At 42.2% G+C, this 19,056-nt stretch overlaps 1 protein-coding gene across 1 annotated transcript in view; it reads left to right on the top strand.

Moving 5' to 3' along the window:
- The window catches only part of cuedc1b (CUE domain containing 1b), a 51,431-nt gene extending 49,112 nt beyond the window's left edge, over positions 1-2,319 (top strand). Inside the window, exon 11 of the mRNA XM_041940025.1 lies at positions 2-2,319. Coding sequence (XP_041795959.1) covers position 2 — 1 coding nt within the window. The 3' untranslated portion in view covers positions 3-2,319. The remainder of the gene's footprint in view (position 1) is intronic.
- The last annotated feature ends 16,737 nt before the right edge of the window (positions 2,320-19,056 follow it).

The raw sequence follows: 19,056 nt of genomic DNA, 5'->3' as shown, positions 1-19,056 counted from the left end.
GATCCTCCCACGCTGTACCATATCAGGGTTACCATGACGACAACAGCATGACCCATGGGTGGTGGCCTTGCCGCTCTTCCCACTTGCCACCTGCTCACCAAATACTAATCCAAACCAGCCATTGTAAGGCTCAACAATAAGTTGAGATCCCCCTCCTTCCCTGGGAGAGTAACTGGACTCTTCCCACCACTGGGCTCACTGTCTGTGAATGCATTCTCTGTATTATAACACTTTGTTTATATATAGTTTTAAATTTAAAGGAAAATGCATTAGTCATTACCAGTATTTCTTAAAAGCTTCCTTTAATCTACTGAGAGGAGCGTTAGTGCAGTGATGCCCTTACTATATGAACCTTTGTTACTTTTGTAGTACTTTAAAGTAGCAGGCTGTATGATTCTATTTGGGGTCGCTCAGGCTGTGCCGCTAATGTGTGCATGTGCCCTGTTATATACACTAGATCATGTAGAGGTTTTTTTTTTACCTTGTTTTCTTATTCAGATTGTAATATTTTGCTGTTTCTAAATGTCAGGGATTGTGTAATTGAAATTCTGATGCATCGGTTTAATATGGCGTGAAGTTTGGACTGGCCATATTTCAACTCTTCTCCAAGGCCATAATGCTCAGTTGATCACATTTAAAGTACTATGTTCTTAGAAAGCATGTTTGGAGCATTTGATTTAAATGCTGCTGCATTTGGAGCAGCTTACTAGTTTGGTTTATTTGATAAGGTGAAAACAGTGTCATCCAATCTCTAGGAAGCACCACAAACAGCACAGTTGCACAGGTAAAAATTCAGGTCAGTTATATTGTCAGAGCATTAAATCAGGATGATAAATATGTGTATCAAGCAAAGGACAACATGAACATGAACGCCAATCAAGTTTCAAAAGGCTAACGAAATGAGTCTGGATAACTTTAAAGCCAGGGTCCACATGAAAAAAATTATTGTAGTGTCTACAAAATGTTGTCCGACCAAGTCAAAAGGCAAGTGCGTTTAAGCCTGTTCTGAATGAACACACTTGAAGGCGGGGGAGAAGGCTGCTTCCATATAGAGGGGCGTGATTTGCGTATCGTTCAAATATAGCATAACTACATTTTCAGACAGTTGCTCCCTGTAGGCATTTACAGTGTTGGGCTCAGCTTTTTCCCTGTACGGGTGACTCCTGCTGGTTGGTTAGGGTGCATGCACCATAGTGAGAAGTGAAACTGGGGAATCTTGATCACCACATGTTACATCCCCAGAGCTGGCAGGCTAAAAGAAACAGCTGGAGTCACTATGTGTCACAGAGATGTAGCAACGGAACATATGTACCTATGGGCACAAAATCCACAATAAAGTTTTGAAATTAATGTGGTATGCTGGCCAAACACATTAAGGAGATGCTTTTTCAAAATGAAAGTGTAGCATCAAATCGAGTACATCACGTATGTCAACATCTACCTCCTCCAACCAATAAGCCCTTGCATTGTTAAGAACATGACCTGTCAGTTGAGACTTTGTCTTCAAACATGCATTTTTTGGCATTACTGTTTTTTTGTTGTTTTTTTGTGGAATGGCATTGTTGTCACCTGGCCTATTAAACCAGGCTGAAAACACTGCTGTTGAAATGCTTGGAGTGAGCATGCCCAAAGGGCTACATTTACTCCTTCAGTAATAACTTTGCTAACATTCTGCCAGATGTCCAGAACTCTTGCATAAAACCTAAGATAGTAATTGTTATGGAAATAAGAAATATCACTCAGACAAAATTGTCATATCTCAGATTCTCCTTATAGACTTTCAGCAAACCATGTCTTTGTTTATCTCATCTCCTCGAGTGAAGGGGAACGCATTTCTAAATGCCAGTGTTAATACTATAAACAATAGGATCATGTTCAGACATGAGAGAATTTGTTGTGATTTCTATATGAATGATGGATATGTTTGTTTGGGTGTTTGGGGCATCTGAAACGTGATGGATCATCACCCTGTGAGGACCAACTCTGATAGGATGCCATTGAAAGTGAAGATTGAAGTTTGACAAAAATCAAAACACAAAAAAAATGCTTATGTGGTTTTAATCCTTTTTTAATACTCTTTTCAATTGTATATGTAGATGTTTAACTGTCATGGAGTAAAGATGTACAAATCTGCTGTAGTCCGTGTGAACAAATTGTTAGAAGACGAACACAAAAAATGCGTACATTTACAATGCAAAGGTTCCAAGAAAACTGCCTGATTTTAAGCTCTAGACGAATTTGATTAACTTTCAATATGTGAAATCAACTTTCTTTTGTCCTTTATGAATAAAGTGTTTTTTATCACTTCAGAAAATCTTACAATAATTGTTCTGGAGTTTTTTGTTTTTGTCTATGAATGTTATCTATCCCCATTGATGAAAATACTTGAATATGTTATTTGCTTTTTTAGTGATGAGCAAAATTTGGATGTCTGACAATTGCTTTAAATAGGGAATTTGTTGGGGGCCAGTCTGCTATTAATACATGTTTTATACCATTTACCATATATCACGTATACATTGGCTTTAATTTATAAGCTCCATTTATCAATATTTTTTTTACAAACACTGGATCAAATGGCTGTGTGAAAAGTGTTGTAGTGACAAACCCACAGAGAATTACAACCAACTTTGCAGTGCATGTCTTCTCATTGAGCTTTTTAGTCTTTTTTAGCTCATTGTCTTGGAGCAGCATGCAGCTGTTTTTTTTCGTGAGAAAGCTCTGATAAACCCAGTGTGCACTACCTGCCCTGCAGCAAACAGCAGATGGACAATAGTTTAATACTGGCTGGTGAACACAGTGCAGCATTTATCAGCTAAAGAGCCACACGTTTTCCTAAAGAGTTGGTGGAGACCAAGACGGAGCTAAAGCTAAAGCTAAAATAGAGTGAATATTAGAAATTATGACTCCAAATGAATGCTGAAGCACTTCCCTGTCTGCTGGCCAAAAAGACATGAGTGCAGGTTTTATGAGTGGGACAAAATATTAAAAAACAAGGGTTTGGTCCTTTAAGACTAATAGTCATGTTGCTAATCTGAAAGGTTGTCAGGTTCAGGTATTGCTGTAGGGGAGAGCAGTGTGCTAAAGGGCAAATCCCACAAATTATCCCATTTGACTGTTAAATTATTCACTGATGTTGATTTTAAAGTTCCGTTTGCACCACCTTGTTTGAACATTGAACTTAAACGAAAATTCTGCAAGTTGACCATCAAGTCAAAGTGAAATTAATCAATAAATGGTGGACCATTATTGCCTTTTGGGAATTGGATTTGCATTATGGGCCTTAAAAACATACACATGAAAAACATCAGTCACTGCACTGATGTATGTACTCTCAATACAAAAGTAGCCATTTAATTATTTATTTATATTAAAAGGAAGACAAAAGTAGTATGGTGAAAAGAAACAGTCTCAAACACAAAGACAGAAGCCAGTCAACTTGAATCACAGGCAGAATGTATTGCTGACTTTTGTTTTTAGTTCATGACCTTTCACCCACCCTCCTCATAACATTTGATTCCAGATCCATAATATCACCACATATTCTCATATCCTTGGTTGATAATACTCTTCGGGTAAAAATGAAAAAAAAAAAAAAAAAGGCAAAGATTGTCAGCTGATAGTGTTGTCTGTTGAAATGTGTCTTGGTGAGCTGGCCCTCCAGACTTATTTAGCAACATTTGGCTGGTTTTTGCTGTCATCTGTAAGCTGGTTGATGTTCGATTTTACTTTTATGAAACTTGTTCTCTTATCAAGGGAACCCACAATAACAATTCTCCATTTACATTTTTTGTTTTACCGTTCAAGCACAAATCTTCCATACAGAATGCAGCACAGGTTATTTTCCAAAGGTGAAAACAACATTAGGACTATTTAGTACTATTCAGGACTGTCAGTCATTACAGAGACCAGAAATATTTTTTTTTTACACATTAAATAATTGAAAGCATTAGTCCAACAATTTGGGAAACAACCTAATATCGCTCTTCTTGTCATGCCCTCCACTTCGGGCTCCATCTAGTGGAGCATTTTGTTATCCTGTTCCTGCTTATTCTGACTGGCTGGAGATGCACCTGTTCCCAATCCTGAATCAACTGATGATTACAGCTGCGGCGAGGAGTGGCCCATTAGTCACACTGCAGCCCACTATATACGAAGCCAGCTGACCACGACTCGACGCTGGATCGTAAAAGTTCTTTTGTCTGTCTGCCTGCCTGCCTGCCTGCCTGCATATGCCTAGCAGTAGCACGTTTGATCCTCTGGCTTGTGATTTGTCCTGCTTTAACCGTGGTTTGTTTGTGCTCCAGATACCCTCCTCGCTGTATCATCTCACCTGCCATTCCACAACCTGCTCTGCTGCATATACTGGCTCCAGTCCACCTTCATCTACCTTCACGCTCTGCCATCCAGAAGTTTTCCTGCCCTTCTTTCCAGTCTTCGGCTTTCTTTTGCTAGTTCCCTATGTGCTTGCGCTTAGATCATTTTTGTTCATCTTTACAATAAACCTCGGTAGGGGATTTTCTGTTAGTTATTAAGTATGTGCTTGCGCTTAGATCATTTTTGTTCGTCTTTACAATAAACCTCGGTAGGGGATTTTTTTTGTTAGTTATTAAGTATTTCAGTTCTGGTTTGGTTAAGTATTGTGTTAGGTAGTTCATCCTTATAGTTGTCCACCAGCCCGTTAGAGGACTGTGTTGGTTTTCATTTGATAGTATTTCGGTTTATTAGTAATCTTCCTCCCTGTCCGTTAGAGGGCGCCAGTCATTTATTTTCTATTTGGTTTTTCTTATGCCTGGTCTGCAAAGTGTCTTGTTGCAAATAAATCTTATTTATTTAAAGCTAGAGCTTGACATTTGACACGGCACGAAAATGAAAATCCACTTGAGACCGTATCATTGCAGTAGTAGTTTGCACTTGCACCGTTGGTTGTCACAGGCATTGGGAAATGTAGGAAACCATTAAGATCTAAACAAGTAAAGCTACATTTATGGCACCTTGAAAGTACCACCAAGAATCAAGAATCCTTTTATTGTCATTGAGCATGTCAACGAAATTTGCATTGCAACCCCCGTGTAGATAATTAGAAATATAATAAAGTAAAGATAAGAGAATAAAATTGTCACACCGCGGTGAGGTTTGTCTTGTCATGGGGTTTTTTGTCTTGTCATTTCCTGTTTTATTTTGAAGGCCTAACTCTCCTCTCTTTTCAGAGCACTTGCCCTTCCTCGTGTGTCCCGTGTGTCTGCCCTGATTACCCATTGTCTCCACCTGTTCCTGATTACCCTCCACGTGTTAAATAGTCTGCGTCTCCCTTGTCTTGTGCCAGTGTATCTTTGTCCGTCAGCGATTCACCCGAGCCTGTCTTCTCCCGTACCACAGCCACAGTTATTGTCTGTAAGCTCTTTTTTCCTCTTAGTGAGTGTTTTTTGTTTGTAATTTTGATAACTTAGTTTTTTGGTTATTTTCACAGTATTCTTCTTAGCCGATTTGTTTTTCTCTTTGAGTGATTTTCTGTTGTATTAGTTTTGTCTCTTAGTTACTAGTTCCTCCATTATTTCGGAGTTGATTTTGAGTTCAGTGTTTTCCTTATCTAGTCTTGTTTAGTCATTTCAGTTTTCATAGCTGTTTGAGTTTGCCTCCTTCAGGAGTGTTTTTTGTTTCTAGTTTTCATAGCCATAGAGTTCCTTCGAGTGAGTGTTTTCTGTTCTTTGTTATTTTTCTTATTATATTGCCTAGATTAATTTCATAGCCGGTTTGTTTAACACTTCGCGAATTGGTTCTTGAGTGTTCAATAAACTACTGTACGGCCTGACAAAAATAAACTAACATGCAGTAAAAAATATGCGTAAAAGCAATAAAAAGGAAAATATACCAGAAATAAAATATACTAAGACAATAAAATATACCAACAACAGCTGAAAATACACCAAAATATGTATACTGAGATTCAGCTGACAATTAGGTAAGCGTGTGTGTACTTAAATGTTAAGTACACAGAAGATGCAGATGGAGGTGGAGGTGTAGGTGTGAAAGTGCAGTGGCTCATAGTTCTCACAGTCTCTCACTCCAGTGAGGGGCTGCTGGGGGTGATAGCTCTGACAGCTCTGGGGAAGAAGCTGTCCCTCAGTCTGTTGGTGATGGTGCGGATGTTCCTGTGCCACTTTCCTGATGGAAGTGGTCCAGTCTGTGGCCCGGATGGCTGAGGTCCGTGGCGATGGATCTTGCCCTCTTCCTGACCTGGCCTGCATATATAGAGTCTAAGTCAGGAAGGGGGCAGCCCACAATGCCCTGTGCAGTTTTAACCACCCGTGCCAGTTGTTTCCTCTCCTGTGCCATGCAGCTGCCATACCACAATGTCACACAATGGCAGAGGATGCTTTCAATTGTGGCCCTGTAAAAGTTGACGAGCAACTGAGGACAGACCAGCCCATTTCAGTTTCCTGAGGAAGAAGAGCATTTGTTGTGCCTTCTTCACCAGGTGGGAGGTGTTCATGGACCAGGAAAGATCAGATGTGATGTGGAGGCCCAGGAACATGATGTTGTCCACACGCTCCACCACTTCTCCTTCCATGAGGAGGGGGGCATGATCTGTCTTCCTGGACCTCCTGAAGTCCACAATGACCTCCTTGGTCTTCCCTGTGTTCAGCACCAGGTTGTTGGCTGAACACCATTGGGTGAGCTGGCGTATCTCCTCTCTGTAGTGGGTCTCGTTATCTGAGATGAGACCCACTACTGTAGTGTCGTCCGCGAACTTCACGACTGTGTTGGTGGGGTGGATGGCAGCACAGTCGTGAGTAAACAGGGTAAAGAGGGCTGGGTTGAGCATATAACCCTTTGGCGTGCCCGTGCTGAGGACCAGAGGGGATGATGTTGTGTTCCCTATTCTCACCACCTGAGGCCTGTTGGTGAGAAACTCTCTGATTCAGTGGCTTCAGCGCCAGCTTGTCTGGGAGGATGGTGTTGAAAGCTGAGCCAAAGTCTACAAATAGCATCCTAACGTAGGTTTTGGGCTGCTGCAGGTGGATCAGGGCTGTGTGCAGGGTGATGGAGACAGCATCCTCTGTGGACCGATTTCCTCTGTAGGTGAACTGAAGGCTGTCTAGGTCCGAGGGGATGAAGCTTCTGATATACCTGAGAATAATCCGCTCACTTCATGATAACTGGGGTCAGAGCAACAGGCTGGTAGTCATTCAAGCAGGTGATGGATGTCTTCTTATGTACCAGAATGATGGTGGAGGACTTGAGGCACTCAGGAACCATAGACAGCTGCTAACCCAGATGTCCAGGAACACACCTGCTAGCTGGTCAGTGTATGTCCTCAAATTCTTGCCTGACACCTTATCCAGTCCTGTAGCTTTGCGGGTGTTGATCCTCCTCAGGGTGGATGTCACCTGGTGCTGCTGCAGGACGAGGGGCTGGTGCTGCTCCTCCAGCCGGGGTAGGTGTATGGCTTCTCTGCTGCCTGATGTGTCAAATCAGGCAAAGAAGCTGTTTAAGGTGTCAGGCAGGGTGGAGTCATTCTGCAGGCCAGAGGCTTGTAGGCTGGAATAAGTTTCACTGAGATGTGGTCTGACATGCCCAGGTGTGGAGCTGCTGCACCCTTGCTCTGCAGAGCTCTGTTGGATGGCAGTTTACGGCAGTTCTCGTTTACGGCAGTTCTCGTTTACGGCAGCAGCGCGTTGGAGTTTGAGAAGACACATAAACAAATAAAATAAAACTTCCTAAACTTCCAAAAAAGAGGGATGGCACCACTCACATCCCCATCTGCTTCTTGTGAGGGCTGCCTTCAGCTCAACAAGAAGGTCGCTGAACTGGAGGGAAGAGTCTCTCTCCTTCAACAAATCGGAGAGGACAAGCGGCTAATCGACACTATGCTAGCGCAGTGTCTGAGCACTGTAGCAACAACCGGCGACGGCGCTAGCGGAGACCTGGATGCTACAGTGCCGTGGATCGATCCTGCTCAGTCCCTGAATGGAGATCAATGGGCCAGAACGGGAGCCAGACAATTTTAACAGCAAACTGAAAATAACACTGGACTCTGTCGCTCCACTTTTAACCAAAACCATAAAAACAAAACCTACACCACCGTGGAGAAATAACGACGAAATCAGAAAACTCAAAAGAAATTGCAGGAGTGCAGAGAGGAGGTGGAGAAAAAGCAAACTGACAATTCACTATGAAATATTACGTGAACAGCTGAAAATCTACAATAACACAGTCAAACTGGCACAAATCTCTCATTTTTCAAGACTCATCACAGACCATAAAAACAACACCAAATTCCTGTTCTCCACCATCGATCGTTTAACTAATAGCAATTTTAAAAAACCCTCCAAACCCCCATCAGATGCCCTCTGTGAGGACTTTGCAGACCACTTCAGAAATAAAATCGATAATATCAGATCCAGTCTTTTACCCCAACAGAATTTATTTTTTAACACACCTGTACCATTACTTTTACCTGAGGAAACACTGGAGAGTTTTGCCCTGGTGGACGCAAGGACACTTGGTCGAGCTTTCTCCCAAGTAAACCCAACAACCTGCCTTTTAGACCCAATTCCCACATCACTTTTATAAACATTTTATGGCTTCTTTGAGGAACAGATTTTAAATATTGTAAATTACTCTCTTCAGACGCCTTTAAAACATCAGTGGTGAAGCCCCTTCTGAAGAAGAGTAACCTAGACCCCAATATTTTTAATAACTACAGACCTGTGTCCAACTTACCATTTTTAAGTAAAATATTCGAAAAGCTGGTTTTTAATCAATTAAATGTTTTTTTTTTAAATAGTATCAATATTTTGGAGAAATACCAATCTGGTTTTAGGATGAACCACAGTACAGAGACGGCCCTTTTAAAGATTTTAAATGACATTAGGTATAACGCAGATTCACATAAACTCACAGTCTTGGTACTACTGGATCTAAGTGCTGCCTTTGATACAGTAGATCACCACATTTTATTAAACAGACTGAGATACCTAGTCGGCCTCTCTGGTACTGTTTTTAGCTGGTTCAGCTCCTATCTCACAGATCGATATTTCCGGGTAAGTTTGGATACATGTTCCTCCAGAACACATAAAACAAGTTGTGGGGTGCCCCAAGGGTCAATTTTAGGTCCAATTATTTTTAATCAGGAGACACAGCATCAGCTTCCACAGTTATGCAGATGATACACAGCTGTACATTGCCGTGTCTCCTGAAGACACAGGGCCAATTGATGCTCTCTTTAACTGTATTTTAGATATAAATTCATGGATGGCAGAGAATTTCCTACAGCTCAACCAGGACAAAACAGAGGTCTTAGTCATTAGTCCTGAAGGCAAGAGAGAGAAACTTTTACCAAAACTACAATATTTTAAACCAACACAATGTGTAAAGAACCTGGGCGTCATTTTTGACTCTGAGATGAATTTTATTCCACATATTAAAAATGTAACAAAAATAGGTTTTTATCATCTTAAGAATATAGCCAGAGTCCGCCCATTTCTCTCTCAAGCTAACACGGAGGTGCTGATGCATGCCTTTATCTCCTGTCGTTTAGACTACTGTAATGCCCTGCTCTCTGGCCTCCCCAAAAAGACCATTTCTAACCTGCAACTATTACAGAACTCAGCCGCACGCGTGCTGACGAAGACCAGAGGGCGGGCTCACATTACACCGATTTTAAAATCGCTGCATTGGCTCCCCGTGTGTTTCAGGATCGATTTTAAGGTTCTTTTATTAGTTTTTAAATGTCTTAATGGTCTTGGGCCCACTTATTTATCTGACATGCTTTTATCATATCAACCCTCGCGGGTCCTGAGGTCCTCCGGCACTGGACTTTTAATTATTCCGAGAGTCAATACAAAAACCCACGGGGAGGCTGCATTCTGCCATTACGGCCCTCGACTATGGAATAGCCTGCCGGAGAGCATCAGGACCGCAGAGACTGTTGATGTTTTTAAAAGGAGGCTCAAGACTCACCTTTTTGGTTTGGCCTTTAACTGATCTCTTTTAAACTTTTTCTTCTTCTTCTAATTCTTCTATTATGCTATTTTCACTTCTTATATTTCTTATGACTTGTTCTTAGTCATGCACTTTATCAGTATTACATCTTAATATCTTATTACTTTTATTTATTACTTAGTATTTATTAGTTATTTATTTGTCTATTTTTCCTCTACATTTTTAACTTTCTTAAAGCTTCTAATTTTTGTGCATTATACCTGCTTTTATCTTTAATTTATTTGGTTATTTATCTATTTATTTATTTTTTCTTTAGTCTTTTAATTTCTAGCTTCAGTGTTTCCTCATGTGAGGGCCTCCACACTGGGGTGTATGCCCGATCTGCCCACAGGGGCCGTTGCTTGGAGGCCGCCTGGGCCTGAGGGACTTGGGTGGCTCTGCATTAAGTGTGGAGTCTGCCCCTGTCCATCGGCGTCTGGGTGGTCTCTGTGGCGGCGCTCCCGGTGGACGCAGGCTGTGGCGCTTCCCAGTGTGGATGGCTCCCATAGGTGTTTCCTCACATGGTTCCTCAGTGCCCTGCCATGTCTCAGCACTGTGTGTGTATGTGTGTGTATATGTGTGTGTGTGTTTTGTGAGTGTTTGTGTGAGCGCATGTGTGTATATCTGGAAGTGGGATATTGTCTGTCATATTACGCTTTTATTCTCTCTGTTGTTGTATTCTTTTATCTTGTGAAGCACTTTGTGTTGCATTTTAAATGGATGAAAAGTGCTATATAAATAAAGTTTGATTTGATTTGATTTGTAAGTAGCAGGGATGTTGCAGTAAACCTGATCCAAAATGTTACTGTCTCTGGTAGGAAACTTTATGTATTTGTGAAATTCAGTTCAGTTCCATGTGATTAAAGTCCCCCGCCACAATCACAGCCGCCTCCGGGTTGTCGTTCATCTGCCCGCCGATTAGGCAGTACAGCTCCTCTAATGCTAACTTGTAGGCGGCCACAATAACAACGGACGAGAGTTCTCTAACCAGCTTGAACAGTCGGCATTTCACCGCCAGGTATTCCAAATCAGGAGAGCAGAATGTGCTGATGGTGTGTGTGGCTGTACACCAGGCATTGTGTACATACAGCGCATAGCCTAGCACGCACGTCGGCTCTCTTGCCGCGCTAGGGGCAGTTTCTCTCTCCCCTACTTTCCTTCTTTTTCCACAGGTGCTGGTGAGTGAGGCATGTGAGCAGGAACGGGCAGGTGCAGCCTATCTACAATCAACCCAACTCTCTCCAGCGGCAGCAGGGAGTTGCCATCCAGTATTCATTCAGCCTCCCATAAAAGACGACAGCAGACCACTACTCAGCGCCGGACCGTAGAATATCAGCAGTTAGTTAACCCTGTCTTGCTCAGTTTAAGCTTGTTGTTGCTCATTCCGCCTGGCTAATTGTTTCTCTCCGTTCTGCTCAGCTTCAACACTCTCTGCTGCCTGTTGCCACTCTGGACCTGCATTGTCTCAGCTGCTCACCCCTCCTGGAAAAGACCCTTGGCATTCATCTCTCTCCTTCTACTGCACCTGCCCGGACATACTCCCCTCCAGCTCTCAGACCTGCCACGCTGCCTCACCACCCACCTTCTTCCTGCCATATTCTGACAAGTCTGTAAGCCTCAGTCTCTTGCCTGACCTGAAATAGAGCTTGTTATTTAAACAAACCCAGGTTAGTTAGTCTTATGTTTTATTGTTAGTTCTGTTAGTCAGGTTAGTATTTTCTACCTTGTGTTAGTTTCTGTCTGTCCTCTCGTGAGCACAAAATAATAGTTTCCAAGTTTTTGTTGTACCTGGAAGAATCATTTATTGTTGAATAAACCCCTTTTGTTGCACACTCTGTCTGTCGTGTCGTTGTCCGCACTTGAACCTCTGAACCAGATCCGTAACAGCGCTTTTGTTTACGGTGCCTCCTCCGTCTCCTTGGCAGCAGTGGGGGGATGGTGATGGGCTCTGGGGTCTGTAGCAGCTCCGGAGGAATAAAGTCTAGTTTGGGGGGGGTGTGGAGTCCGAACTGTACTCTAAAGTTCACCACTTCGGACCTGCGGTACTGTGTTAGAGCTTCCAGAAGAGTGGTGAACGTGGAAATGAGTAAAAACAAACAAAAATGGAAACACAAGAGCTGCGTCTGCACGCACCGCCATCTTGGAAACATTTTGTAATGATGCAGTTTTTAACTCGAATCAATTCATGAATTAATCAGTTCAATGAAGGTAAGCTAAATTGATAATTGCTGTTGATGTTGTTGTCACGGGGTAGAACCCGACTTTTAAATCAACTCTGCTCTGATAGGGAGCACTCTGTTCAAAACAGCAGAAAGACAAGGTGAACAACAAGACAAAATTTATTAAAAGCCAGCCACTTGAGATAAACACAAGTTAAAACAGGGCCTCAACTAAAAGTCTCCCTTCCCTGCAGCAAAACCACTGTCCTCTTCGGAGTCCCAAGCCCACAGTTACTCGCATCAGTGTAAACTATAAAAGGCAATGTATAGTCTGCATTAGCCAAAATGGGAGCCTGGAGAAGCTCTTGTTTTAGCTGCTTGAAGGCTTTTCACACTGCTCAGTCCAATGAACTGGGGGTGAGCGCAGACCTCTGCTGTGGCCAGTGCCTGCTAACAGTTCGTTTAGTGGTTTGGCGATCTTTGAAAAGTCTTTAATGGGCTTTCCGGTTTGGCAAATGGCTGACTAGACATGAAATCAGAAGCTCCCGGTCGCTGAAGTGATTATACTTTTAAAAGCCGAAAATTCAAGTTAACAACCAAAGAGGGGATGAATAAGACTAAGAAAGAAGCGGACAAGAAACAAAAAGAGCGAGGAAAAATGGGAGATAAAAAGGAAGACAACGTCGAAGACAGGACAAATATTGACGACATGCTAGCTAGCATGAAGGCTGGCTTCGACAGCGTGGCTAAGCAAATAGGGTCCAACAGGGAGGAGAATCGAAAAGAAATGAGGGACGTAGGAAGACAAAAATTGATAATATATTGTTGACAGAAGTGGAAAAGAAGGCAGGATTTATTAAACTTACTGTGAGGGAGGCGCTAAAGCCAGCAGATTACTGGCTAGGCGTATAAGGAAACAACAAGCATTGAACACAATATACAAAATTAGAGACCCCCAAACGAATGACTTGATAACTGAACCAGGTGGAATAGAAAGAGTATTTAGGGATTATTATCAAAATTTATATACACAACCAGCAATGGCAGGTGAACAAGAAATGAGAAACTCTCAAACTCTCAATAGGAGAGGAGCAAAATAAACTATTGACTGCAGAAATCACAGAGAAAGAAATGGAAGGGGCAATTTCTAGGATGAAGAATAATAAATCTCCCGGAAATGATGGATTCCAATCAGAATTTTATAAAACATTTAGACAAGAATTAACCCCAATACTGCTGGCCTCATTTAGATACACAATTAAAGAAGGGAAGGTCCCACTTTCATGGAAGGAGGCCATCATCACAACTATACCAAAAGAGGGTAAGGATAAAGAGCAATGCAGTAGCTATAGACCAATTTCAGTACTAAATGTAGACTACAAGATGTACACCTCAATAATCTCTAAAAGGTTTGAGACATTCATGACTAATATTATAGATGTAGACCAGACTGGCTTTATTAAAGGAAGACAGACACAGGACAATATCAGGAGGATGATACACATTGTAGAAGAGACCCAACGTACAAAAAAAGGTGCCATTTTAGTTCGTGTAGACGCAGAGAAAGCTTTTGACAGCGTAAATTGGACTTATTTATGTATGGTGTTAGAAAGATTTGGTTTTAATAAGAAATCTGTCAGATGTATTAAAGCATTATATCAAGAACCATCTCCTAGAATTAAGATGAATGGTAGTCTCACAAAAACCTTCTACCTGGGAAGGTCTACGAGACAAGGGTGCAGTCTCTCCCCAACCCTCTTTGCTATATTCATAGAGCCATTAGCACAGGCAATTAGGCAAAACCAGGACATCAGAGGGGTCGAGGTAAAAGGTAGGGAACACAAGATAGGACTGTTTGCAGATGATGTGGTGGCCTATTTGGAACAACCCAATAGGTCTTTCCTTGCACTGATGAATAGGAAACTATTCAAGCAAGAAGAAGTACTGTTGGGCTCAATAAGTAAATTCACATTGGAGATTTGGCATTTGGTAATAAAAAAATATGCATTACAGGCTGAAACAAAGATTCTGAGGTGGATATCCCATGATAAGAGATTTAAACCAGGGATAAGTGATCAGGGCTTTGAGAGGTGGGCACAAAGGGGTATTACAGCTATATGCACACTTGTTGAGAGAGGCGAAATGCAGAGCTTTCAAGCTTTAAGGGAAAATTTCGGGTTGGAGGCAAGGGAACTTTTTAGATATTTTCAGGTAAGGGATTATTATTTAAAAGAAATTAAAGTAAAGGAACCCAGAGAACAAAATGGGATCATTAAAATAATCATAAATGCATACGAAGGAAGAACATGTAGAGTTATCTCTGCTCTATATCAAGCTATTGGTGCCAGCGGGGGGTAATTCAACTATATATATTAAAGAAAAATGGGAAAAAGAGCTGGGCATAGAAATAACGGAAGAGAACTGGGATAATGTGTGCAAAGCTCAACAATCAGCTACAGGTTCAAGAATATGGGAGAATTTGGGTGGAAGAACATTATAAGGTTTTTCATAACACCAAAGATGACTGGGAGATATACACCAGATAAAAGCTTATGTTGGAGGCTACCATGCACATGTGTTCTGGAAATGCCAAAAAATAGAGGAGTATTGGGAGGGAGTGTGGAGTGCACTAAAAAAAATATTGGGATGATATACAAAAAACACCTTTGGTGCTGTATTTGGGATATGTACCATAGGATGAGGTTCAAGGAGAAGATACATATCTGCTTAAAGTACTACTTGCAGCCAGCCGAAAAGCAATTACAAGAGCATGGTATAAGGTAGACCCCCCAACTTCAGAGCAGTGGCTTAGTATTGTAGAAGAGATTTATGACATGGAAAAGTTATCACACATTTTGAAAATGCGAGAGGAACAATTTGAAAAGAAATGGGAGAAATGGTTTTGGTACAAGGAGGAAGATGATACCATTGACTGAAGGATAACTTGACAGACTTGATTGTTTGAATTTATGAAAGAATGAATGAAAGGACCCACAAGCTGTTTTATTATTATTATTATTATTATTATTGTTTTATAATTACTATAACTATACTTCCATGTTGTTGGTTTCTGTTTTTATGCATGGATGACATTGTATTTGGATGCAAAAAATCTAATAAAAACCAAAGTTAAAAAAAAGAAAGAAAAGTCTTTAATGAAGCGCCTGTAGTATCCCACAAAACCAAGAAATGCACGAACTTGCCTTACTGTGGTTGTTGGCTACCAATCTGCAACAGCTGCCACTTTTTCTGGGTCGGGTGAGACTCCCTGGCCACTAACCACATGTCCTAGGAACTTCACCTGCATTTGAAAGATCTGGCATTTGTCTGGGCAGAGTTTGAGGCCATAGCGTCCTAAGGCCTGGAACACTGCTTCCAGATGTTTGAGATGATCTGAGAAGTTCCTGGAAAACACAATCACATCATCTAAATACACCATAGCAGATTCTGTGAGTTGGTCCCCCAAACACCTTTGCATTAACCGCTGAAAGATGGCGGGTGTGTTACAGAGGCCAAAAGCCATTTTTTCAAACTGAAAAACCCGAAAGGTGTTGTGAAAGCAGTCTTTTCTTTGTCACTTTCCTCAACCTCTACCTGCCAGTAGCCACTAGCTGGGTCTAGTGTGGAGTACCACTCTGCTTTGGTGAGGCTTGTGAGCAAGTATTCGATTCTAGGTAAAGGGAAAGGGTCTTTGTGTGTGACACTGTTCAGTTTCCGGTAATCTACACAAAACCTCCAAGCTCCACATTTCTTTCACACCAACACAATAGGAGCTGCCCAGGGGCTACAGCTTTCCTTAATACTTTCAGCATATCTTTTAACAAGCTGTGTATCTCTTTGTAGAGGGTAGGCGGCACTGATCTGAATATCTCTCTAATGGGCTCAGCATTACCTGTAGCTGCTGGCCCACGTCGATGAGGCCAACCTCCACCACGCCTGGACTGATTTCCACCATGGAGAGCTCCTTGCCGTCTCTCTCTCAGGGTCGACTGCAGAGATTGTGGCCAGTCTCTGGAACCTGCTAAGATGAACGGTGTAGGGGTGCGCATTTCTGACCTTTAAAGGAATTTGTCTCCCCCCTAACCAGGGCCCTAGCTACCTCCACACATCCTCCTTCCCCCAGGGATTCAACCAAGCCATAGCACGACTGCCCTGAAGGTTGTGGGGGAATGCTGGCCCATACAATGGTTTCACTTTGAGCAGGGACTGTTACTGGATAGCGGCTGGCCAGTCTAACAGAAGCTTGCCAATTGTCTCTTTGTGAAGCTACCCAGATTCGCTGACAGTCTACAAATGCATCATTCCATTCCTTAGGAAACTGGGGTGACTTGGATGAGGAAGGATTGGTATGGTTAAAGAGTTCTTTCCAACACTCAGCAATTACATTCATCCCTAAGATAGCTTTGTTGGCCCCAATACAATCATCCTTCACTACAACTATGCCACGTGCTGGGACCCTGACCCCACAGACTTGGAAATCTGCGACCATGTAACCTACATACGGAATGTTAAGACCATTGGCAGCCCTCAAAGTTAGCCATGATAAATGTTCATTACCCCTAAGCTGTTTATGTTCAAAGAACTCTCTGCAGACACTTTCACTAAACAAGGTCACCTGGGAGCCAGTATCCACTAAGCACCTAATTTTAATGTTGTCTACTTCAATGTCAGCTAAGGGGCAGTCTCCAGTCATTTTTACAAATGAATCTTTGCCAGTGGGGTCGCTTTGAGGGGTTCCAGACACTTGACCCGCAGTGGCTGGGACACTTAAAAATCCTGATTTGAGTTTTTGGTGGGGCAATAACGACTGATATGGCCTACTTTATCACACATGTTGCACACAGGGCGGCCTTGGGGGTCCCACTTATATTTTGCTGTGTTACGTGGGGCTCTGGGTTTCTGCATTCGATTGTCAGACATTCTAAAGTTAGCCTGGGGAACTGGGACAGTCTGTGTTTTAAGTTCTCTCAGTTCATCCAAAATAGACTTACTCATAGCAGTCATTTGTTCTTTCACGTCACCCAGTATTTCAGAGCAAAGTTCTTGCTTCCAATCCACCACAGGCTTAGTAATGCTATAGGCAGGCCTACTCACCGCCAGGCAGCCAGAGGGCATCCATTGTTCCTCCTGTTCCTCCTCTAAGGCCATTGCCTCCATTTTGATCTCGTCGAAGGTTAACCGTGGGGTTTTTCTGACCTGTCGCCGTAACTCTTGACGGATGGGGCCCTCTCTCAGGCGCATGATGAACTGGTCTCTCAACAGTCCATGTCCTTGCTCCAAGCCCATGGCATCTTTTGGTCTCAACCTAAAAAACAACTCACATAGGCGTAAAGAGAAGGACCTAAGTTACTGATTAGGTTCTTGCCTACAGTTGAAAAACTGGGTTCTTAAGGTGGAGGCATGGGTGTTATCACCATACAACTCAGACAATAAAAATGAAAATTTGATTTTCTATATCTGATTTTTCTAGAGTCAAAATTTCCCATTTGGCCTCTCCTTCTAATAAGCCCAAAACAAAGTCTGCTTTCTGAGAGTCTCTTATTGGCTGAAACGTTAGCATTGTCTCAGTCTGGGACCTTTAAACCTTTGAACCATGCTTCACCTCTCCACGTGTCTCAGTGCGCCTCCTCTCCGTGCCTCTCTCTTCTTCGGACCCCCTTGCTGGTACACCTCCTGATCTTCCTCACAGGGCTATGTGTCGTTGGCCCCTCCGTTGCCATTCCTGCTGCTGCTGCTTCACCTTCTCGTCCTCTCTCTCTCTCTCTATGGTCCTCTTCCAGCGTCTCTGGCTCACCCCTCGTGCTTCCTCTGAGTCCTCTCAGCTTGTTCCTCTCTGCGCACCTGTGTTTAATTGCCCCGCCCCCCTTCAGAGGGAAAAAACCCCAACCAAAGTGCAAGCAGCAGGCGTGCTCTCCTAGTGCCACAGGTGTTCCACGTCAGGAATTAAGATGTACACCCAGGGGAAGGGGGAAGTGTACAGACTTATGCAAAACAAAATAGAAAAAGGTTCAGTCACACACACACCCTGTGACATTGTTATTTTCAACCTACTTCTGTCTGAAACTGTAGCCCACATAACACATCACAAATCACTTGGTGTTTACATTCACCTATTAGCAGACATTGCATTATGACTGATATGAATATGGCTGAATAACTATAATTCACAGTAATTGTGCACAATAATTACTGGGCCAAAGATTATTCCTACTGCTTTTTGGCAGAAGTTGATCTTGCTTATTCATGATCTATCAAGGGACCCACAATTAATAATTGTGTGATGGTCTATTTTGAACAGGCCAACCTGAAGTAAATTCTGTTCAAAGTCAGCTGCTACAAAATAAGATCACAGAGCCCTATGGCTCATTAGGTGGTGTGCCACAGAACAAATAATCAATGATGAGTCTGTATGTGTGTGGTCAATAAATAAGGCAGCATTACAGGTCATTAAAACACTTTGCAACTTCAGTTGATTTTATACTATTGTTAAGTTGTGATCAGTAGAGAACACACTGATACAGATCCCATCCATCACTCAAAATCATGAATTATAAATTTAAATATAGGTCATGTGGGATTACTATGGTAGAAAAGAGACATTTAAAGGTTACTCATTGTTTCATGTTAGTGAAAATGGGGTTGTTTCATATAATCCATGAATCAGCTTGCTGGCCTTTTTGCTTATCAGAAATTGTTTTATTTCAAGCCATCTCATAACTTATCTAAGGCCTACATGACAATATCAGATTGTATTACTGATATCAGTTAACTTGTTTTCTTAATTTCTCATATACTGTTTTTCCAGGACGAGTTAGATGAGACCACCTATGTGTGGGATACACATGTCATTAGACCAGGCATGTCCAAACTATTCCATAAAGGGCCGTGTGGCTGCAGGTTTTCGTTCCAA

The sequence above is a fragment of the Chelmon rostratus genome, chromosome 7 (genome assembly GCF_017976325.1).
Source record: "Chelmon rostratus isolate fCheRos1 chromosome 7, fCheRos1.pri, whole genome shotgun sequence".
NCBI classification, from domain to species: Eukaryota; Metazoa; Chordata; class Actinopteri; order Chaetodontiformes; family Chaetodontidae; genus Chelmon; species Chelmon rostratus.
This window is presented reverse-complemented; position numbering and strand designations above follow the sequence as displayed.